At 41.3% G+C, this 25,763-nt stretch overlaps 1 protein-coding gene across 8 annotated transcripts in view; it reads right to left on the bottom strand.

Annotated features, from left to right (window-relative positions):
- Edem3 (ER degradation enhancing alpha-mannosidase like protein 3) overlaps nucleotides 1-25,277 on the bottom strand; it is a 67,475-nt gene extending 42,198 nt beyond the window's left edge. For 7 of the 8 annotated variants that reach the window (XM_039090448.2, XM_006249985.4, XM_039090449.2 and 4 more), the window contains exons 1-6: nucleotides 19,326-25,277; nucleotides 15,420-15,465; nucleotides 6,243-6,343; nucleotides 5,640-5,679; nucleotides 1,750-1,862; nucleotides 674-827 (exon numbers count right to left, since the gene is read on the bottom strand). In XM_039090448.2, coding sequence (XP_038946376.1) covers nucleotides 674-827; nucleotides 1,750-1,862; nucleotides 5,640-5,679; nucleotides 6,243-6,343; nucleotides 15,420-15,465; nucleotides 19,326-19,486 — 615 coding nt within the window. In that variant the 5' untranslated portion in view covers nucleotides 19,487-25,277. The remainder of the gene's footprint in view (nucleotides 1-673; nucleotides 828-1,749; nucleotides 1,863-5,639; nucleotides 5,680-6,242; nucleotides 6,344-15,419; nucleotides 15,466-19,325) is intronic. The other variant, NM_001191671.1, reaches the window with a different exon arrangement.
- Nucleotides 25,278-25,763: the final 486 nt, after the last annotated feature.

The following is a 25,763-nucleotide window of genomic DNA, read 5'->3' as shown; positions in this document are numbered from 1 at the left end:
TCGGACAAATGGGAGAAAGTGTTAATAAAGACTGACAGAGTTCACTCCATCCTCAGTGGTTTCCTTCCCCACTGCTTTCAATATAGACTATTCTTGGAGGGCAAACCAATAGCAAAGCTCCCTCAACGACTCTACTGACAGGTCTCAGGGCTCTAACACCAGCAAAGAAGGAACCCCAGAGTGAATGAGCCACACTGCAGTCTGCCCCAGAACACCCTGCAAGGATGGATAGATCACACCAAGACACTCCCTTCCTTCTGCAACTTCTTTCTTATGGTTTGTTACACTGTCCACTGTAGGATGCTTAAATGCTGAATCTCTAAATGTTTTCCTCTTCACAAGCTCCACTTCCTGATCATCTTCTGCTTGGAGAGTAACACCTTCCTACTCTCATAGCTCCCACTACTGTCTGGGCACCAACAACTCTGGCCCACACTGCATCCTGGCATCTGTCTCCTCCTCCTGCAATCTAATCTAGTCTGACACACCGAGGCTGAGGAAAGCTTACACTCATTACCACATTGCTCAAATGTTAGCTGAAATGTCAATATAAATTTGCTGTCAGCTCCAACGCATCTTCTTCAAGGTTTATGCCAGTGAGGAATATCTCTGATCACCAGAATTCACTCTGTAAACAGCATCAACAAGGTTGTACTTGCTTATGGTGACTTACCCTGGGATATGGAAGGCCACTGGTAGTGTTGAAAGCTGGAAGGAGCTTGTAACCCAGCTGCTTTGCCATTTGGAGAAGCTCGTCGTTATACCACTGCATGTATTCCCCTTTTTCCTTCAGCATGATTGCCAGCGAGTGTCCACCCAAAAGACCCCTAGGATCACAAAGACAAAACTCTACCTGTAGTTTAATTGAAGATATTTACAAGCTACTGCCTAAGAAGGTGTGGGCATTGTTCACAACAATTTGCAAACATAAGGGAAGGCTACAGAATGACTGAGTTCTTTTTTACTTATTACTCATTTTGTGACAAACTATTACAATCACATAGCTAATATATAAGAACAAACAAACACTATTAGGGGCTGGTAAGAAGACCCCGTGGGTAAAGGTGTTTGCTCCAAGGCTGCAGACTAGAGTTTCAACTACAAACCCCACTTACTACGAGTAGAAAACTGATGGCCTGCAGGCCCCTCCTCCTTACACTAAATAAATAAATAAATAAATGCAAAAATATAGAAACTATTATAAAGTACTTGACATTCTCAAGTACCAGAGTGCACCTATATACCACATGTGTTTTTTTAAGATTAAAAAACCACTAACCATGTAGTTTGCTGGGAATTGAACTCAGGACCTCTGGAAGAGCAGACAGTGCTCTTAACCACTGAGCCACCTCTCCAGCCATAAAATGCACCATATGCATTTTAACAAATGAGCTAAATGTCTTCAAAATGAATATAAAGTTTTAATTTTATCACCATGAATCTTTGACTCTTGGTATAACATCTAAAAATTTAAAACACCTTAAGCCTTATTAAAAGGTTTAATAGTCTCTAAGACGTTATCTTAGACTTCTTACATTTAATTGAAGAGGTGGAACAGAGAATTACAAAAGCTGGGGACCGAACCCAGGGCCTTACGCTTGCTAGGCAAGCACTATACCACTGAGCTAAATCCCCAACCCCCTGAATTCTGTATTTTAAGTATAAAAACTTCTTTACTCCCTTCAAGAAATGGTCAGCTGGAAGCTTTTTCCTACAGTTAGCATTATGACTCTAGCATTGTGTACTTACCCAAGAACTCTGATGTTTGTTTCAAAGACTGAAACAACTACATCATTATCTAGATTAACATCCCTTAAAACTTTTCTCACTGCATCTTCAAATTCCTTAGTTTTGTTTAATACCTGGGGGAAGAAAAACAGAGATAAAATTCTTTTCTACCAAGCCAAGAAAATATTATACTCAGAGTAAGACACTAAAATCATTATTAGCATACTTTCAGTTAGAAAAATGAGACATTCAAAATATAATATATCCCTTAAGGATATTATAAAAGTGTGATGATGTCTAAAACTGAAAAGTTAAGTACAAACAATGGAGCACCTTTACACTGATGTACTTTGAGGACTTGAAAAGATTCATCAAAGAAATTCAGACTGCTTCATAATACAGGTTGAACATCTCTAAGCCCCAAATCTGAAATATTGAAGTATTTCAACTTCAAAACCTACAAATTTTAGGTTTTCAATATGTTGTTGGCACCAGTGAAAATGTTACAGATTTCAAGTATTTTAGACTGTTGGATTAGGGATGCTCAGTCTGTAAAGCTTCTGACATGTTCCAAAACACACACTTCTAGAACCAAGTGATTCAGATAAAAAGATTCTTTTTCATACATAGACATGAGACATATGAGATAGGCATATATAGAGAACTTTTTCTTTTCCTACTTCTAGTTCTACTTCAAATACTGTGCATATTTGTATACATACATACATTGTCCATGGCCACAGTTAGAGCTACATGAGGTGTGCTCTACTGGGATTTGATTCCTAAGTCAGAACAAAGCAAACAGCCATCGTGTTCATCAAGCATCACTAAGAAACTAAGCCCATTGGGCTTGCTCAATGGGTAAAGGCATCCTGCTGCCAACCCCAATGGCCTGAATTCAATCCCTGAGACCATATGATAGGAGAAAACCAACTCCTCCAGGTTGCACGACACAGTATAGACATGCACCTACATACATACACACAGAATAAATAAATACATAAACATGTAAAATAAGAAAGCACTGTCTTCACTGACTGGGCCTGAGCCTTTGTCCTATGCCACCCTTACCCCATGGATGTCCCACTGGCAAAGAAAACCATGCAATATTATGGTCAAAACCAGGCCCTGACTGGACCTCTAGTTCATTCACGTAAATCCCCTGTGATTCAAGCCAAGCTACTGCATAGCTGAGTGTTCCCTCATCTCTAAAGGAAGCAGGAACTACTCTACAGAGCTGTTTTACTGAATAAGACAGCCAGACTGTCCGACTGACGTGCTGAACAGCAATTTAATGCCATTACTACCACAGTCAAGCAAGTGACCCAGAGGAAACCTCAGTGAGTTCTTGGAGTGAGCTCATGAAAGGGGCCACTGTCACTGCAAAGGCTGCTCTCGTTCTCCCATCTAATTAGGGAGGTGATTAGGTGTCATGGAGAGACCAGATGCAGTAGATAAAGTTGCCTTTGACTGTGTATAATCTTTTTGTTTGATAATACTTTGCAGTTCTTTTTCAAGTCTGATCAGATCCTAACTTAAGTGTGACAAATTCCCTAAGAGTCTGTGTCTAAAATCCAAGTAACATGTAGGGCAAGCCTGAAATCAAGGACTGTGGGGACCCTGACTCTGAGCTGACTCGTTTCTCCTGCCAGCCCCACATGCATGGAAGCCCCAACGTATGTGCCCTCTCTTTTTTTTTTTTTTTTTTTTTTTGTTCTTTTTTTCGGAGCTGGGGACCGAACCCAGGGCCTTGCGCTTCCTAGGCAAGCGCTCTGCCACTGAGCCAAATCCCCAACCCCGTGCCCTCTCTTCACAGAGAGACACACCTGCTTTGTCCCCACTGGCCATCCCTCTATCTTACGACCTTGTCACTATTCTCTGTGGCCTACCTCCTGAGAACTCTTCGCACTCAAGCCACACTTCCCTCCTCCCCATCCCAGGAGCCGCTTCCCTCCAACATACATCACAGGAGCACCAATGCCAAACTTCTGAGCAGAACTCACCCTTTGCCTGCGATTAGCTACAAAGTCAATTCTAACAGGCTCTCCATTATCATGCCTACCTCAGAACAATTTGCCTAAGTCAGTTCTCTCCTTCCACCATATGGGTTCCTGCTTGTCAGGTTGTTGGCCTTGGTGGTAAACACACCTTCTGAGCCAACTCACCAGTTAGAAATCATTTGTATTTCTAACTAAATCCTTAAGAATGCTGTTATTACTAGTCTAGGCATCTTACCTTGAGAACTAATACCAAACTCCTTTAAAAGGTATACCCTGAAGAAACCATCTCCATAACAATGTGCGGCCACCCAATAAGAGAAGTCGACATATTTCTAAACGTAAAAAGTTATGCATCGTGCAAAAACCTTGTCTCCTTTATGTCTGAAGATATTTTATAAAGCAATAATGACAACTAAAGTCCACAGTCATGAAAACACACTAAGAACTTAGAAATTCGAGGAACTCTGAAGGAATGAAGAAGGATGTAACCCTTCTCCAGAGCTCACTCCCAGCTCCCGTCCCTCACCTTCTCCCCATCCCAAAGTGGCCCTGTGCCTCGCTCAGCTACACTTACACACAAATCACACCGTTTGGTCTCCTGGGTGACACTTGTGCCTTCCAGAGGCTGTACAGCTCCAGGACACACCTTTATGTCGACTGGGGTAGTTTGTGTGTCTTCTCTCTCTCTTACCCTGTGACTACTAAATCAGAAATGAAGTATCTTAACAGATCTTTTTCATAATTCTTATAATGTAGCTTGTACTTTTTTATCCCTCTTTGCTAGTAAAGCTCTGACTGTCAAATCTCCAGCCCAGTGGGAAGATCTAAAGTCAGTTTTCACCACAGCTACATCAAGGTCAGAGAGAAGCAGGACTGAGGCCTCACCAGAGCAATCACAGAGCAGTGACCTGAGTGGGCATGTCTCTCTGGATGCCAAAGGTGCACTCTCTAAGCTGCTATGACAGTGAGATTTCTGTCCCAAAATTAAGACTGTGCTGCTAAGAAAAATACAGGAACACTACCAGGAAGTAAATATTTTCTGCTACTTGAACAAGGTTTTTATCCTGTTCTTAGATTAATCAGCACTCAGAATAATAATTAAAAGTACAAAAATTTAAAGTAAAGAAAACACTTACACAAGCCCACATTCCACAATGGTTAAAAACCGTAAACAGACAGCATTTCAGAACCAGGGCATCTAGAACACACTCGTGTCCCTCTACGCCACAAACAACTCTAAAACTAAGACTGATCAACACGATCTCCCGCATATAAGATGAAAAGGCAAAACAGCCTTCTTGTGCGTATTTCAGCATCATGTGGCATACCACCACAGAACAAGGACAACAAAGCATTTTCTAAAGTACCTTCTTTCAAAAGCTTCATCCTCCTTTTCCAAAGGGAGGGGGTACCTGACCCTGCATCTCCAAAAACTATTTGAGTGTTTCTGTTATGCTACGTGACTGTATGGGACAATAATGTACATGAGGCAGTAATGCTCAAGATTTACTAAGAAGCAAAGATTTGGACGTCTTAAGTTCTTGTGGGCTCTATTCCACACATAGCACGCTGGTTATACTTGTGGGCTCTATTCCACACATAGCACGCTGGTTATACTTGTGGGCTCTATTCCACACATAGCACGCTGGTTATACTTGTGGGCTCTATTCCACACATAGCACGCTGGTTATACTTGTGGGCTCTATTCCACACATAGCACGCTGGTTATACTTGTGGGCTCTATTCCATAATAGCATGCTGGTTATACTTGTGGGCTCTATTCCATAATAGCATGCTGGTTATACTTGTGGGCTCTATTCCACACATAGCACGCTGGTTATACTTGCGATACTTGAGTACGCATATCATGAAACCTATAAAGTAAATAATTCCAAGAAAAATGGAACTTACCACAAGAGTGTCCAAAGAATCGATCAGTGTTAGGGAGAACCTAAGAAACAAGTGTAACAAGATAAGTAACACTACTTGAAATGCTCCATCCATTGTGTGAGCACAATTATCTACATCCTACTGACTGGTAGTTCTAGTAAGCAGCTCCTCCATGTCCCTGCATTGCGACATGATCATACAACAACCAAGCAATCTGAAACATCCTATGTATCATTGAAGATGCATAGAAACAAACACCATTAGCTCCACTTAAAACAAAGCATTAAAGCTCAATGCTAGGGCTCCAATCCTAGCAGCACAAATCAAATTAGTAATCATAAATCAAAACATACCACATACATACATACATACACACACACACACACACACACACACACATACATACATACATACATACACACACACATACACACACACATACATATGCAGTGGCACATGTGTAAACATGCACATATAATAACAAACAAATGAAAAGGGAATCTACAGTCGGCAAAGCCCAGACTGTGACTGTGACTGTGACTGTGACTGTGACTTCTTTCCACGTGGAACTGGCTACTCTGAGACGCCGTGCTATCTATCTATGCGCCTCAGGCTCGTACTCACTTTCCCAAGGCATCATCCACGTCACCCCGGCTTGGCTCCTGGCCTCTGACACGACCTCGACAGGTTAAAGGCATGAGTTCATCAGCTGGGTAGGCATGTTCCTACAGAAAAATCGTTAATAAGTCACTAAAGAAAGTGAGAGAATCATTTAGAGAATAGGACTGATACTTAAAAGGTGGACTGTCTATACAATTTGTAGATAATTTAATATAGATAATTTAAATCTTAATTTGAAATGTAATCCATGCTTGGAAAAAAAAGCATATTAAAATTTCTCTTAAAAAACCTCTGGCTGGGCAGTGGTGGCGCACTCCTTTGATCCCAGTGCTCAGGAGGCAGAGGCAAGCGGGTCTCTGTGAGTTCAAGGCTGGCCTGTCTAGAGAGCAATTCCAGGACAACCAGGGCTACTTTATCTTAAGATACAAACAAACAAACAAACAACAAAAAACAATAACAACAACGAAACCTGATAATCTGCTTTCCCTTGAATCTCCCTCTAGAAGTTGCCACTTTCAGACCAGCCTTCCGCCTTTTAGGTTTACTCATGTATTAATACACTCAAATGCATGCACGTGTATCATTTTTAACATTTCTTTTTGAAACAGGGTCTCAGTATGTAGCCCAGGTTGGCCTGTTACCAGCAATTCTCCTGCCTCAGCCTTCTGAAAACTGGGATGACAAGCCCATACTGCCATGCCCACATAAAAACTGGGACTGGAACAAAACCCAGATCAGTTTAGTGGATCTTACTGAATACAGTCCTTCCTCCTGGTGATGGGCAATACCAGGGACATTCCGGGTTCTCATATAGCTATGTACATGCATTATTTTGTGTGCAAACTCAGGGTCTCAGGCATATCAGGCAAGTACTCTAGGAGTGACTGATCTATATACAGAAATTGTATTTACACAAGTAGGTACTTAGGCCAAGTATACTCACTGGTCCCATTTATTTTATATTTTACTCAAAACACAAGGTACCCCTGTGGTGTTTGAATGAGAATGGCCCCCACAAACACATAGATTTGAACATTTGATCTCCAACTAGTAAAACTGTTTGGGAAAGATTAGGATGTGTGGCCTTGTTGGAGGAAGTGTGTCACTGGGAGTGGGGTTTGTGATTCAAAAGCCCACATTAGACTTTGTCTGTCTGTCTCTCTCGGATTGCTGTCTGTCTGTCTCTCTCAGACTGCTACTCTGCTGCCTTCAGATCAGATGTGGGCTCTCAGCCACTGCTCAAGTGCCATGCCCCACTGCCTGCCACTATGCTTCCTGCAACGACAATGGACTCACCCGCTGATACTGTAAGCAAGCCCCCAGTTAAATGCTTCCTTTCATAGGTTGCCTTGGCTCTGGTGTTACTAAGACAACCTCTCCCACTGTACTGGAATGTTTCAGAAATACTTTAATAATGAAGTGTAATTATAACTGGTATTTATTGAGTCTGTGTTTTCTACCCTCTATTCTACACATACAAATAGTTCAATTATTTCAACAAATCTCTGAAGGAGATTTAATTGTCTTTGTTTCACATGGGGAAAACTAGGACCCAGGGCCATCACATAAGCCTAGGCTCAGCAGCTGCCATGATGAATCCAGAATTCAAAACCTGCTGACCTGACTGAGGAGCCACACCCTTATCAGGACAAGCCTGCAAGGCATGCATACTTTATTTATTCCTGTATGGATAAACATGGAGGATGGGCTAACAAACGGCTGAGGACATTTTCACCTTTCATATACATATTATTTATGTAGATCACTTAAAAATAAATAAGAGTCAAGGGAATATTGAATTGTTACTCCCAAGCAGGGTATCAATTTACTATTTATTTCACTCAGTATGAAATGATTGATGCTTTGCATTTTGCCAATCTCCTGGGTTAAAAAAAAAGTTCCAGTACTAAAAAGTATACACATCTTCTTATATTAGCCACTCTTTAAATAATTTATTTTTTAAAGGCTACTTCTACTGCCAAAAGAGAGTCAACAAACATGATTTGTTATAAACAATAAAATACCTTTTATCGTTCCCTTGTTTAGTTTTTAATTTCTGTTTATAGTGTTTTTGCTATAAGCTTTAAGTAGATAAGTCTGTTTATTCCTTCCTTCGTGGTTTCTGGGTTTCAGGAACGCCACACCAGGCTACTGTGGGCCCTAGAAACATTACTCATACACATATACATACACACATAGTGTACACACACACATATACACACTCTAAAATCGTTTTCTCTATGTGGAATTTATTTTGTTTCTAATATTTAATGCTATTTGTTCCCCCAAACGTCAATTTTATAAAGTATACTTTTTAAAGAATTTATTCTTTCTCAATTATATGGAATATATTGGCCAAATTATCAACGTAATTTAGGAAACTTGTTATGACAAAGAGTGAAAGTAATCCTACAAAGGACGTATTTCATGGCACTGAGAGCAAAGCATTGATGCCTGACGCCCATCCAGAATTAGAAAGGACTGAGACAGCGCCCCACGCCAAGGAAGGCGCTTGCCCTGTGTCTGAGGAGAGCAGGCACTGCCTGAGCACCGCCAGGAAGCTGTCCGTGTAAACAGCGAGGGGCTTACTTTCCGTTTTTTTAATACTTTACCTCCAGTTCTAGGATCTGACACCCTCTTCTGGCTTTCAAGGGCACTGCATGTACATGCTGCACTTTTGTACATGTATGTGGAGGGTTTGTACACATAAAAACACATCTTTTTTTAAATTCTCAGTTTTCCTGTACACTAGAGTATGTGGTTACAGCCACTGACACTTTATTTCTTAGCCTACTTTTTAGAAAACTTAAATGTTCCATGATGATTGATTCATATGAACAAATATTGACACATTTGAAATCCATAACAGTCACTGCATTCTGGACCCCATACTATATTTTTTAAATTTTAATAATACATATTTTCAGCATAAATTCTTAATTATTTTTATGTGTCAATCTTAACATGGAATGCTTGTAATTTTAATGCTTTGTTTTATATTTAACACAAGCAAGTTATAAAAGTTAAAAAGTTTAAAATTGCTTTAATATTTTGAAAGTTATTTTGTAAAAAATTAAAATATTAATTTGATGGCAGAAAGTTCCTTACTATTTTAAACTGTTTAGAAACCTCACACTACTATTTTTAGAGTTCTAAAAAACAAAAACACAAATGCTTTTATCTGAAATTAAATCTGAACTACAAACTAAGTATGAAAATTCAAATCCAGAATAATAAAATAATAAAAATATCCATAGCAAGTACAAAGCAAAATAATCAAAGTAACTCTGAGCTAAGGTGTAAGAATACTTCATGCTCTTTGTCCCAAGATTAAAGGTAAAAATAAAACCATAGCCTTTCTTCAGGTTCACCACAAAGCACAGTCCAGAGAGTGTGCATACGGCCAGAACAAGGTATACGTGTCAGCAGACAGCGGCCGCGGGCTTCAGACGGCCTTGTGAAGAACAGTCTCTCCTCTTCACGTGCTGACTTGAAACCAAGTGTCAGGATAACTAATTATAACTCAGAAACGAAATTTAGGTGATACAGAACTAAGTAGAAAATGCACCTGACTAAAAACACAGGAGAAAAAGGAAGTTACAAATATAAGCTACTAGATTCTCCACATCAGACTCTCGATTTATTATGGCTTTGAGGTGATAGACTCATCTACAGAGTCAAGTCAAACACTCGCCCAAAGACGGTCTAGTAACACTTCTTATATGTTAGGTAAAGGGAAGGCATTTTATCCTACTAAAACAACTAAAATCACTAATCATATTGTTGAGCCTAAGTAGATAGAAACATATTTATAGATTAAAGACTTAATATTAAGTAATCAGTGCTCAGCCAGGTAGCAATGGGGTACAACTTTAACCCCAGGGCTCAGGAAGCAGAGAGGCAGGAGGCTCTCTGTGAGTTCAAGGCCAGCCTCGTCTACAGGGGGAGTTCCAGGACAGTCAGGCCTGTTATACAGAGAAACCCTGTCTCAGAAAACAAAACAAAACAAAACAAGAAAAAAAAAATCAGTTCTCTACAAAGCTAGGTATGGGGTCTAGGTATGTAGTACTGGGGCCCCTCAGCACTTGGAAGACAGAGGGGGAGGATCAGAGGTCGGAGGTGATCTCTGACTACACAGTAAGTTCAAGACTCGGTCTCAGAAAAAAAGGGAGAAAAGAAATTCTCTCCAAATTGTTCTATTGACAAAACACAACCCCAAACAAAAGCTGGTGACTGTTTCAGTAGAAATTGGCAATATGGTCTTGAATTTTACATAGATATGCAAAAATATCTAAAATAGTCAAAAACAGTCCTGGAAAAGAAAAACAAAGTTAGCAGATCTACACTGCTCTAAAGGAGCAGCACACAAGCAGAGCCGAGACCCGCTCACCTGCCGGCGGGCGGGCGGGGGCGCACGCCCACGCACTCAAACGCATGCGCACTTACACACGCACGCACAGAGTCGAATCATTTCTTTTCATACAGGTGTCAGAGTAACTGAGCAGAAGCAGGCCGCCATAATAATACATAATAACAATGCTGCTGTATTAACTAGACACATGGAAAACCTGCACGTCAACATTTATCTCATCATACGCAAAAATTAACTCGAAATGAGTCATCAGTCTAAGTAATAAACTAAAGCTATAAAAACATTAGAGGGGTTGGGGATTTAGCTCAGTGGTAGAGCGCTTGCCTAGCAAGCCGAAGGCCCTGGGTTCGGTCCCCCGCTCCAAAAAAAAAAAAAAAAAAAAAAAAATTAGAAGCCAAAAATGGGAAGTTTTGTGACCTTGGACTAGGAAAGTTTTTTTGTTTGTTTTTAGGAAATTATAAAAGCATAATTTTTTAAATAAAAAATTAAATCTGACTTCATCACATTTTAAATTACTTCTACTTCAAACATCACTGTTATAAAAATTAAAATTCAAAGTACAAACTAAAAAATACCCATAAAACATGATAAAGGTTTTACATCTAGGTTATAAAATAATTTTTACAACTCAGCAATAACAGGACAGAGGACTTGGTTTTAAAATGAAAAAGGAAATGTAACAGATGCTTTTTCAAAAGATACATGAACATAAAATAAATGCATGGGAAGACTTTCAGCCACATTAGTCACCAGGAAAAGTGAAACACTACCACATGCCCACTAGAACAGCTAACATTAAAAGCCTTGACAATGCAGCCCTGGACAGGATGTGTAGTGACTGAGTGCACACTGTGGTGGGAAATCAAAATGCAAACTCTGGCGGTCTGTTCTAACTCAAACTCACACTTACCAATGACCTGGTACCTTCCTAAAACAGTCTGTTCCTGGATTACTCTTTGGTGAACAAATGATTAAAAAGAAAAACCTAGTGTAGACTTCAGATGAAAGACAATGTCCCAGACCAGTGGTTCTCAACCTTCCTAACGCTGTGACCATTTAATACAGTTCCTGATAATGTGGTGACCTCCAACCATAAAAGTGTTTGCTGCTACTTCGTAACTATAATTTTGCTACTGCTATGAATCGAAATGTAAATATTTGATATTTCTGAAGGTCTAAGGCAACACCCGTGAAAGGGTCATTTAACCCCCAAAGAGATCTCAACCCTCAGGTTGAGACCCGCTGTTCTAAAGATAAATGCCTTGGAACTGTATTTCTAAAAATGACTAAAATGTGTGTTGTACATATTTTGTAAAATAAAAATTTAAAGGGGGAATAGATGGATATAAATCTGGAACTCCAATGTAACTGCATTGAAAATTGCATAAAATATTAAAATAGGTCATATGGCTTAATAATGAAAACTGGTCAGTTGGGTGCGGTGGTGCACAGCCCTAACTTTAGCACTTGAGAGGACAATGCCCAGGTTTGAGATCAGTCAGTGCTACACAGTGAGTCAAGGCCGCATACAGAAACCATCTCAAAACAAACAAAAGACTATTTCAGGAAGTCCCACTTAAAGTGACTGTAGAATTAGGAGGGTGCTACTAGATAAAGGAAAGTCTGCTTCCCAACCCTTCCAAACTTAGCTGTAGTATTTAGAGGTCCATGAAAGAACATGTTTTGCTTACAACAGTTTGATTGCCCAGAGTAGCCAGGATAAACCCTGAGAATCAAACATCATAAGCAGGCATGGCCCTGATACATGTCATTTTATCATCTGTATTACTGTGCAAACTTAACTCAGTACAGACATACAAAACCTGTTCCTAGAAGCCTTAGAACAACTGTGGTCTAGGGCTAAGTAAAGTTATGCAAGAATTGCCAAAATAAACACCAAATTTCATGTGATTTGGAGAAAAGAGAAAGCCATCTGTGCACGGTCTGATGGGACTACAGATTTGTCAAACACTCATTACAATGTTAATAGTCAGGCCAATAGCACAAAATCAGAATATGTCTCATGATAACTCTGAGGATCAGAGAGGGAGTAATGTACCGGGAGCGGGCAAGACGTTCTATCAAGAAACAGAGGATACACGGAGAAGCCTGTATCTCATGAGCAGACAGAAAATGAGCTCCAAGAGTATATGCCCAGACAGTGACAGACGTGTGAGCTGTCAGCAGGGTCTCTGCTCACCTGGAAACCAAATGGATTCAAATCTAGATGAATTTTAGGAGAGAATTTTCTCCCTGTCTGGTTTTTGGTTTGGTTTGGTTTTGGTTTTTTGAGACAGGGTCTTAATCCTGTATAGACCAAGCTGTGCTGGAACTTGCAGTGATCCTCCTGCCTCTGCCTTTTAAATGTTGGGATTAGAGATGTGTGACACCACATCAGCCTACAGAAGAAATTTCCATCTCTGCCAAATAATACACAAGTTATAACTTCCGGCCACACTTCCATATGGTACTTCCCAGTACTTGCCAGACACTCGCTCTAACGAGGCAATCTGCGTAAGATGAAGACGGTCTTGCCTGCCCAGGACTGTGAGGCTGGTAAGGGACTGCCTTCATTTTATACACATGAGAAAACAGGCTCCCAGATCTGTGACCTCACCTCCTTCCCTTCTTAGCCAGGCTGGTAGGTGGCAGGGCCTCCACAGGGATCCTCTTCCCGGGCCCAAGTCCATGGTCAGAACTATCTAATACTGCCCATCTTTAGAAAATGCCATTTTCTTCCCCTGGGAGCCAAGAAGAGTCTGCAGAGCAAACTGCAGGCCCACACTGCACACAGCTGCTGAGAAATGAGGGCAAGCTCTCTGCGCTATTAAAGCTATCGTAGCAGGCACTCCACATTTAACATAGGCAGCCAAGACAAGGAAGTTTATGGATCCCGACATCCTCCACAACTTTCCATTTTAAAAGAAGTTTACTAGGTTTTTTTCTTTACTCTAAAAGGCAAGATGTATTAAAATAATCAAATGCAAAAATGTTTGATTTCATTTTTACAAGAATTCAATTTAGTTCTTTAAAAAATGTTTAATAAATACTTTAGGTGTTCAAGTACCATCCTAAGCACAAGACATATAAAGATGACTTTATTAAAAATTAAATATAAAGAAGGGTTTCTTTGTTTTAAAAAGTCTTATGGTCTACAACAATCCTCTGCAATTATCCCCACTCTACAAGACCTGAGTCAAAGGAGTTAATTCATCAGGTCAGGATCTAAGTGAATAAACCCCTCTCACGTCAATCTTATATGTACTTACTTACAGCGAAGCTGCGCAGCCAGGTCACGTTAGGAACTGAGTCATTAAGTCTGGGGAGGGCTGCCCTCGGTGCCCTCTGTCACAGACCCACTGAATACATTGTGATAGACTTTCAGCTGTATACTTAGAAGGGGTAAAATATTAAAGATGCCATACTTTATAAAGAGAGGTTCCTAAGGACTGGGGAGACAGCTCAGTCAGTAAAGTGCTTGTCCCACAAACATGAAGGCCTAAGTTCAGATTCCCCAGAACCCACACAAAAGCCAGACATGTAAACTCATGCCAATCATCAGCACTGGGGACGCAGAGAAAGGAGGATCCCTGGCTGGGCTTGCCAGTCTAGCCAAAGTGCAAGTCAGCTTTGGGACCAGTGAGACCTTGTCTCAAAATGCAAGGTGCACAGTAACTAAGGAAACCATCCAGTGCCGATCTCTGTCCTCCATGCACACGCATGAACACATACACAAATATATGCACACAGTAAATATAAGCTTTAAGGTGAGGGCCCTACTTAGAGCAACATGTGGTAAATCCATCTAGCTCTCTCTTATTTTACTCAACTTTGGAATCAGAAGTTTATTTGTAAGAGCTGGCTACAGCTTGAGGGTCTTATTAGGGGTCCATTTGGCTATTTCTACCGTAACTAGCCTAGACTTGTTAAATTACACTTCCCCTAAACAAAATTAATGAGGAATAAATGATTCTGAAAGAAATACTACAGGAGTAGCTACAGTTACACTGAGTAGAAAGTTTAAAATCGTGTTTTCAATGTTTATACCCAAAGCTTCATAACAATCAGATCCTAAAAACATACTAAAAGTCAAACCTCACTCTAGCCAAGCAATGATAAAAGAGAACAAGGGCTATCAAATATGAAATGTGTTTAAAATATAAAAACAGGGCCTGGGAGGTAACAGGGTTGCTAAGAGTATTTACTGCTCTCCAGAAGACCTGATTTTGATTCCACTCTGTCTGGGTGGCTCCCAATCTCTTGTCTGTCACTCCTAGCCATTGGATATTTTCTCCTGGCCTCTGGGAGCACTCACACACATGGCATACACTCACAGACATATAAAATATGAGAACATATAAAAGGACTAATGATACTGATATATAACCGTGGTTTCTGTCCTATATATAAATGCATAATTCAGAGTCCACATCATAACATCTGGACAGAAGCGAGGTGATATTATCTCTAATGCAATGGTTGGCTTCCTAAGTCTATAAAGTAATGTTGCAGCTTTCCTAAAGGACATCACTCAAAGCCAGAAACACCTTTTCCTGTTTACCTATGCACATGGTCAACTGCTGCCAGAACCTAAGTAAACTGCTTACATACAAAGTTTCATGATCTGCTGACAATTTCTTACCTAGTCCCTAAGAATCACCAACAGGAATGCTGCTAGCTTACATCTGTCCTGCTGTTTTTAAAAAGCTTTCTTTAAAAATACACATTAGTAACTGAGGTTTCAAAAATTCCCAGCTGTGTTTAGTTAGCTCCTGCAAACGGTATGCACAGCCCAGCGTCACACTTACCATATAGTTGCCGTAAGCGTGATCAAACATTTCCAGGACTTGATTTCTAATTGTGAAAAAACAGAGAGGGAGAAAAGTTACGCATATTCCATCTACTATACTTCAAGAACATAATTCTCCTTCATAAAAGCACACTAATAAAAATGTAAAACAAGCTAGGATACCACAGAGCGAGGAGAGAAGCTTTTCTTACCTCACCACAAGGAGCTGGGTCAAGATTTTACTATTCCTATTCCTAGTCCTGGCAATTAAAATAAAACTTCTGGATTTTTTTTTTCCTAAGAAAACTACTGAATGATCCATGTCAGAATGGCAGAGAAGGAAAGCAGGTCTTGAAGAAAAAAAAAAAAAACACTACTGCTATTAACGTAATTATGTAACTTACTCTTGGAGTGGGATGTTTCTAGACAGCTCCTCAAAGCAACAGTTACTAGCACCATTTATTGCTTATTCTATATATTCTACTAAGGGCAGTGTGGGGGGATGTGTATGCTACTATGAAATAAAAACATTTTCTCAAGCCTTTGCCTTGCCCATTAAACTGAGTAAAACCACTAATGCCTACTTAAGTACATACTATGTTTGTCTCCTTTCCAAAAGATACACTTTCTAATGTACTCTGCTCTCTTAAAAACACTCTCAAAAAGTAGAACTTCAAAAGTAAAAACTCTAAGGCTCAGAAGGGAGTTAGAAGAGAGACTTCTAGCTTTCAGGAGGCTAGGGCTGGAAGATCACAAGTTTAAGATCAGCCAAGGCAGATCCTTAAAGAGGAAGCCGAGGAGGGAGGAGAAAAGAGGAGAGAGAGAGAGTTGTAGCAACTTCCAATACAGCTGTTTGAAATGGAGGTTTCAGGTGCCCAAACCAGATTTACAAATCAAACCCCGCAAGTCTCAGCAATGAAATAAGTCTTACAATGAAGCAGTCTCATGACCAGGGCTTGAGTGTTATTACAAAAGCTAATGTGAGCGCCAGGCAGGGCCAAATCAATAACTAGCAAAGGAAAACAGCGGGGAAAAAAGGTCTTTTACTAACTCTTCTCTTCCCGAAATAGCAGCCACTAAAACCAGGAATAGAAAAAGTAGTAAGGGAAGTAACTGGCTATATTCTCCCTTCCTATTATGCTACTCTGTCGTTTTCAGAACAATAGAAGATGAAATGCTGGAACAATAGAGCTTTCTGGCGGAAAGAGCTAATATACAGAGCCTGGGTTGTAAGGACCAGCACGGTCAAGTACACTCACTCTGGTGACCTAAATAAGTCCTGACAACTTTTATGACTATTTTAAAACACTTAGCCATTAAAACAAGCCCTTGGCTGGCAAGATGGTTCGCTAAGTAGACACTTGCCACAGAGCCTGCCAATCTGAGTTTGATCCCAAAACCCACGTGGTGGAAGGAGATAAGCAATTCCTGCATGTTGTTCTGACTCTACATGCCATGGCACACTTGTACACCGGCAAGTGCAATTAAAAAACAATATTCCTGCTACTGTGATAAAATATTGGACATTTACACAGATCTAGCAAATTTCAGAAATTTCAGAGAACTCCTCATTTTGCTAATGATAAAAATCTCTCAAACAGCTGTGAAGTCAAGGCCCCACAAAACGTGCAAGCAATAACATAAAAATAGGATAGGCTAACTTTTCCTTCTCTGAAGTACAATACATGATTACTATCAAGAAGGCAACTCTCTTGTCTCTGGGAACGCTACAGCCTAGAGGTGGATCGCAGGTTAAAAAAACAAAAACAAAAACCTTGCTAAATCAACTTTGAGAGCTGTCAATTTTCCAAAGTATGAGTAAATTATGACTGTAGATGAGAGCATACTTGAATGTCTGCAACAACTGGCAAGCCCCACGACACCATCTTCAAAGTGGACCTAGCTACAGAACGGCACGGTGACAATACTGAACTGTTAAAAAGTCTCTATGGGCTTATATCAATTTACCAACTGTATAGGGGATATTGGAACTCTGATCCCATTTAAAAATGCTTTTCATTCCTAAATAATTTCTATAAATGGTTAGAATCTAAAGTCACACTGCCTCCCAACATCAACAGTGAATGCATTGATTTATAGTCTCTGTTAACTAAAAATATTAGCAAGATTGCTTGTCCTGAAAAACATTTTTTTCCATGAAAGATAACATATGATCAGATATTTGAGTGCAAGCAGCTGAGCGACTGCTCACAGTTCCAACGTGTGTGTGTGGGGTGGGGTGGGGGGGTACAGCTTGTCTTTTTTGAGACTGAACCAATGACTCATAAAAATTTTAATAAGAATGTCAAGAAAAATATTTGCAGCCATAATAGAAATAATACTTCCCCTCCCCCCAAATCTTAAGGAAGTACAGCACTGACTGTGAGCTATGAGATCAGACATGGGTTAAAAATAAAAATGTAACAAAAAAAAAAAAAAAAAAAAAAAAAACCAGCAAGCCTGACTCCACCAAGCTTTGAGACGCTGAGCAAGTTTAACCTTGAACCTCAATTCCTTCATTTGCACAATGGAGATGGCACCCACCACGGGATGAAATAACAGTTTTAGAGACGGCGTGAGTTAAATGCCAGCAGAGTGGGAACATCGTTAAAATGTCACAAAATAATACATTAAACTTATAAAGGAAAAAAAGCAAGATACTGGAGTTCACTGGAAAGTTTGTTTGAGTAGCTGACACTTCATCTTCTTTCTCTCACATTTTTATTTGCTCCTTTATTAAAAAAAATTAGTTCTTTTGCAATGACTGAAGTAAAGAAGCATCGACATTTAGAATCTAATGGCTCCCCTCCCCTTTGTGGGATAAGTTACCTTTTATTTTTCCTGAGTTCAGGCAACTTTTTTTCTTATAAAATGGTGTGTTTTCTACTTATATATTACCCTACAACTTACTTTTGTACATAACTCTAAATGTATGAGCTTCCCCGAGTCCGTTCTGTTCCTTCAAAGTGCACCCCTCTATACACTTATCTCTAACAGTGTCTTTATTTCTGTAGGATAGATTCCGCAGAGAAATAAATGAATCAAAGCACAAGCACAATTTAAAATTCCGGAGTGGTGTCAATAAATCGATCACGTGGTTTACACTCCCACCCAGTTTTCTCACATCCTCACTAGCCAGTGCTGCATTTTAGTGCTCTGTGCTTACTAACCAGACAAGCAAAGCCCACCCACCTCACTGTTTTAATAAGCATCTCTCACAATCAACTCGTCGTACTACTGACAGGTAAGCATTTCCTCTTCTCTCACTTAACTTCACGGTTTTGGCAATTTCCAGAGAGTCCCCACTTCGTACTTAGTCATTTGTGCCACACTTCGGAAGTATTAGAATTACTGGATTAAATGTTATAAATAGTGTTTTGTAACACTTTTAAGACTCATAAAACTACTCTAAGGGGGTACACTTAATCGAATAACATCAAATCGCCTGCTCCATTTCACAAATGCCCCGTGGCAAAGAACACACAGCAGGGGTGGGTAGTGAAGTCGGAAAAGTTCAAGTCCCAGTGAACGCCCCTTTTCCTTGAACAGGTGTAAACATCGCAGCATTTTCCCGCTGGGAGCTCACTTGGGCGAGACCTCTAACCCTGCCTCTGCCAAAAGGAGCCCTCACAACTCCGCTACCCAGGCGGCAGCCCCTCCACCAGCCCCCGACATGGCAGAGGCGCTGACACAACACCACAGATGTCACAGGCTGCCCAGGAGACACTCGACAGCCCCCGAGGTCACGTCCCGGGGATCGGCTCCCATCCTCCTGGACCCTGTCCACCGCACCGAGGTCCTCCAGCCTCACCAGCTGTTAGAGTCACCACAGAAAAGTCCACTGTGCGCCGGGGACGCAATGACAGGCACCTCCACTGCTGGTAGCCTCGCTAGGAAACCCACCCGGACAGCCACGCACCCTTACCCAAGCTTCTGCTTCTCTTCCCTACTCATGGGCGCGGCCCCTGCCGTGCACACGGTCGTGGCCAACATCAGATAGAGCGCGGCCGTCGCTGCCACCAGGCTCCATGACGCTCGCTGGGGGACCCGGCACCCACAGCCCCGGCCGCCGCCGGCTTCGCTCATGGCCCCGCGGTTCCGCGCACGCGCAGCTGCTACACCCGCACGGTGGGCCACATCGCGGGATGGCGGCGCCGAGGAGGCTGCGAGCCGTGTCGAGGGCCGGCTGTGGGGTGAGGCTGGCGGCCGCCGGCGCCAAACTGTTTGCCGAAGCCACCGAGCCGGTCCCCAGCGCCAGCGCTGCCACCACCCTCCGCCCTCCACGGCTCGGAGCACCGCCCCCAGCTTTCCGGTGTCGTAGTCTAGGAAACCGCCTTCCCACGGCTACTTCCGGGTAGAGCTGCAGTGGGATAGCCTCGGGACCAATGGAGACAGCCTTGGAGGGGGGCTGGCCGCAGCTACAGGACCTGCCATTGGCCAAGAGAAGCGGGACGTGGACAAAAGGAGGGACTGGGCAAGGAGCTGTCCCTTCGACCCACCTCCGACCCCAGGAGTTGCCACCTGGGGACTACTAGTCCCAAAGTGCACCGCTTCCTCCGGCTTGCCTACAGCCCTACGCGCAGGCGCCTTGCTAAATTTCTGCCTAGTAGCGCCCTGCATTCTGGGACTTGTAGTCCCATTCTGTAAAGGCCACGCAGGTTCCAGGCGTTCTGCGTTCCGCAGGACCTTTGGCCAACCCTACCTCATCGGTGGGCTGCCCAATCCTTGGAACTCGTAAGTTCTTTGCCATTCTCTGCCTGAAGATGTTTTTCCTGAGAGCTGACAGAATGAGACTTGTCCCCAGGTTGGTACCGAATGTCTTTGGGAACACTGGGAATATTCATCTGCCCTCAAGGAAATGACAAAAACAAAAACAAAAACAAAAAAAAGCAAGCAAATGACAACAGTAAAATGACTTGAGTCTTTGATGACTGAACCATGTGAGAGTTTTACTTTTATTAGCGTATATACTCAATTCTAGTATGTATATATCATCCTTCTACTTTTGCACACGTAGCTTGGACTTTTGCACAAAGGTTTGAGGAAGTTAGCAAACATTAATCTCACTCCTGGATTACACCTCTAATTCAGTAGCCCCAGCAACTAAACAGGACCCTCAAAATGAAGAAGGGCAAGCAAAGCTAAGGACATGATTAATAATAGTCATCGTAAAAGCCCAGGAAGTAAAGAAATGTACAATTCAAAAGTGATTTTTTTTTTTTTTAAATCTAGTGAAGACCAGATGTTGTAATGAGTTGCAATGGCTGATTGGCAGGCTAACTTTTGGTAAAATGACAAGTGGATTTCTCTTGCAAAAGCACATTTCTTTCTTTTGTGCTACTTCAGCAGGTAGCTACAGAATCGAGAAGCTTGGATGTGACCTCTGTGGTCACAGTAAATTTTTATTTGTTCATTCAGCAGTATTGAGCTGTCTGAAACCTCTTGCTTTTAGTGCCTCACCACTTAAGTCTTATCTCTCTGACCCTCCAGGTTACAAAATAACCTTTCTTCCTCCACTCCTCTTTCAAAAACGCAGGTGTTTCCTGAAGGTTTTGTTTCAACCCCTTTGCTCTTTGTACTCTCGGTTATTCCTTAGTGATTTCTAACATGGATTCAGCCACCATATTTCTCTAATAGATTTTTAGATTTATATCTGTCCTGATCATTAGCCTTATATTCAATTTCCTTTTTGTCTGGTCCAAGAGAAACTCAAGTGTAAAATTATTTAGTGCTTCAGAACTATGTTTACACACCCTCTGCTTTCTTAGTGTCCAACCAGTGGCTAAATTACCCAGGTCCATATCTCAGCCATCTTTCAGACCATTGCCTTTCTATTCCACTTTTGCTTAGTTCCAGATCTCATTATCTTTTTTGCTGAACTGTTGCAACAGTCTAAGAGATTACACTCCCACCCTAGTCTACACTGCCACAGAGTAAACATTCAATTTGCAATCCCTCTGAATTCCTCCTATCTGCCTTCCATCTGCCCTTCAAATTCTATTCGACCATGAAATAAATTCTCACAATTTGTCTTTTCTTTATCTTTGCTCTTCTATAGTCTCTGTTATGCTGTAATCTTTGCCCCACACCCACAAACCATTAAGACTTGGCTTAGGTTCCATCCCCACAAAACAGTTCTAAACCTTGCAGAGAGCTCTCAAGCCACCCTCCTTCCTGTTCTTCCACTGGACTCTGTGTCTTTATTAGTGCAATTTAACATGCTCTAGATTCTGATTGATCGAGGGGAATTAACCGGTGTGTTTCTAAATAACCAGATTATTCTAAAAGGCCTAGTGCTGTGTCTCCCCGAACTATACATGTTCAAGAAGTAGTGAAGGTATTGTTTTCTTATTCCTTCAGTTTCCTCACTATAAAATGGAAATAATATGCCCTTTCCCTGTGCTCAAATGTATGCTGTACACGTGAGCTCATTTCTGAACGATGTTTATCTATCCCTTTTACAAACCTGCAATCCTGCACCGCTGCCATCCTGGATCCGTGTTGGCAGCCCTAATAAAGAAGTTAGCTAAGTAAATGAATGCCTCTGAGTCAGGGTGGATGTGGCATAGAGAACAGGACAAGCCAAAGGTCAACGCCAATCATCTAGTAATAGAAAAGGAACAACAAAGACAGGAGAAAAATACCTAAGGACTTTCAGATGTATTTTCGAGTCTGTTATTTGAAGTGGCGTACTGACAATAACCCAGTTGGCTCTATTACTATGGTTACTATTATTATTATTATTATTATTATTATTAATCTTCTAGATGTTCTAATCATAAAAACTTCTGAGTCTTTGGCTCTCAATAAGACATTAGTGATCTTGTTAAAGAAACAACATACTGAAAGGAAGTCCTGGCCTCAGTGTTTATCTTTTCTGCATTTTTGCTTGTCTCCAAGCTAACGCTGCGTTTTTAAAGGGTGCAGTGAGCGGCCAGGACACATTCTTTGTTGATTCACTGAATAATAAGCATCTTCTTCTCCCTTCTGTGATTCAACTTCTAACCAATGGTTGAGTCCATTTTCCACCAACCTCTGCAAGATCAAAAATAGGAAAATCTGACCTAAAAAGTATTGGAAGTTAACATTTCTATGTGGGAGATTCATATTCATGATGGAAATGCACTCACAAAAGTACATTTCAAAGTAGATCCCATTTTAACCCATTGATGGGAATAGGAATTATTAGCTAACTGGACTCCTGTAAAATTTTAAATTTGTTAGTTTTAAGACGTACACATGAGGGGTTGGGGATTTAGCTCAGTGGTAGAGCGCTTGCCTAGGAAGCGCAAGGCCCTGGGTTCGGTCCCCAGCTCTGAAAACAAGAACGGAAAAAAAAAAAAAAAAAAAAAAAAAGACGTACACATGAGTGATCTTTTCAAAGGATATGGAAGTTAATTTGGAGAGCTTGGAGTTATACCAAAAAACAAAAAACAAAAAACCAACAACAACAAAAAAACAAACAAAACAGTATTAGTATAAAACACCCAAGGGGAAAAGAGAGAAGGACTTTTTAAAGAATGTAAAATGGGTTTTTGGTTGTGTAGAGCCCATTAAAACTAATAAGGGCAGTTTATAAAGTGGTGCCCTTTAACCAGCTAAGAGTTTGTTTACACAGCCTTGTATCTTATGCAAATATATATGTTCCCTTTCCTGCCTGGATGCGTCAGAGGCTATGAAAGATTGTGGGTAGAAACCATACTGACACAAGGGAGAAGCTCCACTTCAACTCTGTTAGGTCTCAAGGAGAGTCCTGGGAGGCTGAGGGCAGCTGAACAACACTGGTCACAGAGCAGCCCTTGCCCCTGTATTCTTTAATTCTACAGGTCTCATGCTCCTAAAGTAAGATTCAGAAGCAGCTATTGGAGCATTCCTCAAATGACTTCCCATCCTTCTCCTTTCAATATTCCCATCAGTTGATGATGTGGAATTTACAGGACATTTTTCGTCTTGTGAACTCAAGCCTGTGTATATTAAATCAAGGCAATGTTTATTCTGCATTTACATTCTGGAACTTTAAAGCTCCAGAAGGTGAATTTCATGAAAAGCACTCAGTAAATATGAGCTGTCTCCCGGAATGGCTGTCTTCTCCAAATTCCAGAAAGGGAACAAGGAATTCAGATGAATCACTGTCCGCAATGATTTGAGACCTTCAGAACACTTCAGATTGCCCTCACTGATTCCCTGGCACCAGTACCGTCTCCTGTATCATTTGTAAAGATACAAGATGTGTCATTTGCTCTTTTAGTATCATTTGTAATAATACACGATAGAAACGTTTGCCCTTTTAGTAGCCATTTTCCCTGTCCTCTCTTTATCAGAGGTGAGGCCCAGTTTTCTCTGTTCCTCGGACTCACAGCCTCGTTTTGCACCACCAATATGGTTCTGGACAGTTAGGAGTAGCCACAGGTTTTAAGTCAGTACTGCTCAACGACCTCTGGCTCTGGCATCACAGAGGCCAAGAACTATGGTTCTGAACCAGCTCTACTACCTTTTAGTCCTGTCCACATAAACCAGCCATTACAATTCTCTGTGTCTTAGCATTTCTGCTTGTAAGATAAGGCTGACTTCACAGAACTTTGGGAAGTACTCATGTCTTGGCACCTTTACCTCATGAAGATAAGAAAATAATGTGTGTGCACAATATGTAGGAAAATTCCGAACAGCTCAATAAATAGTAGTTACTGATATTTATCATTACTGTGGAATATAACAGGAAAGCTGCCTTGATGAAAATAGGAGTCAGGGGTGGGTGTAGATGCCCACATCCTTGGCTCTAATCTCTACCACAAATCTTCTCCACTACCTTGTTGTGCTGCCTGACACCTCCCTGTCCTAAATCCTAACCTTCCTGGACCTCCGTGCTACCCAGTGAACCACAGATTCTGCCATGGAGACCTTGTAAAAGCTACAGAGTCCCACCCCTGTTTGGGAGGGATTGTGCACACATTCCCTCAGAGGATATGACTTCACCTGTAAGACATTTAAAGTTGTATGAGGGGTTGGAGACTGGGTGGTTAGCAGGTCTTGTGAGCTTTTTGATCTACATAATTTTTTTTTTTAAAGATTCTTGGGGCTGGGGATTTAGCTCAGTGGTAGAGCGCTTACCTAGGAAGCGCAAGGTCCTGGGTTCGGTCCCCAGCTCCGAAAAAAAAAGAACCAAAAAAAAATAAATAAATAAATAAAGATTCTGCGTGATTGTTTTAAGATTGTATGTGAATGAGTGTTTATCTGCATATATATAAGATTTTATGTGAATGAGTGTTTATCTGCATATATGTCTCTTCTCATGGATGTTGGAAGAGGGCATGGGATCCCTTGGAACTGGAGTCACAGATGGATGTGAGTCACCACGTGGGTGCTGGGAACCAAACTCAGGTCCTCTGGAAGAACAGTTAGTGCTTTTAACTGCTGAGCCATCTCTCTAGCGCCTACATGAGGGTTTTTTCCCAGTCTTGTATGTATGTGTTGCATGCTTGTGTATGCATGGTATATGTTTGTCCACAGGTACTCACTCTCCTAGTGAAATCAGCTTACCACTTCAGATACAGGATTTAAACTTCAAACTTTGAGATGTGGTTTTAGATACCACCGCCCTTTTAAAGTTCATCATCTTTTCTGTGCATCAGATAATGAGCTGTCTTAGGGCTTTACTACTGCGAACAGACACCATGACTAAGACAACTCTAATAAAGGACAACAGTTAATTGGGGCTGGCTTACAGGTTCAGAGGTTCAGTCCATTATCATCAAGGCAAGAGCAGGGCAGCACCCAGGCAGGCAGGCATGGCGCAGGAGGAGTTGAGAGTTCTACATCTTCATCTGGAGGCTGCTACCAGAATACCAGCTTCCAGGCAGCTAGGATGAGAAAGCCCATACCCAGAATGACACACCTACTCCATCAGAGCCACACCTTCTAAAAGTGCCACTCCCTGGGTCGAGCATAAAGAAACCATAACGTGAGCTATGAACAGTGGTACCACTAAAGATTGGTGGATTTTATTGAATATTGTACAAGTAATTGATAAGCAAATTTTACCTTCAGTGCTTTCGTAGCCTTTCTGTGGGTGACTTGCAGCCAATTTGGGGCGGGGGAGGGGGGTAGGGTTCCCAGGATCCCGTGTGTCCTGTGTCACTTGGGATCATTTCCAATTTATTTGGCATGCATGTCCATATACCTGTACCTTGTGCCTACTCCTGACTGTTGAGCTTTGAATAGAATATAATCAGATACCTTACACATCTGAGACCTACATATAACACTTATATTGTATATAACCCATAAACGATTCAGTTTTAGGTTGTATTTTTTTCCCAATGTAAATTACCAAAGAAGTGAGCAGAGGATTCAGATATGAGTCTGA

Source organism: Rattus norvegicus, chromosome 13, assembly GCF_036323735.1.
Source record: "Rattus norvegicus strain BN/NHsdMcwi chromosome 13, GRCr8, whole genome shotgun sequence".
NCBI classification, from domain to species: Eukaryota; Metazoa; Chordata; class Mammalia; order Rodentia; family Muridae; genus Rattus; species Rattus norvegicus.
This window is presented reverse-complemented; position numbering and strand designations above follow the sequence as displayed.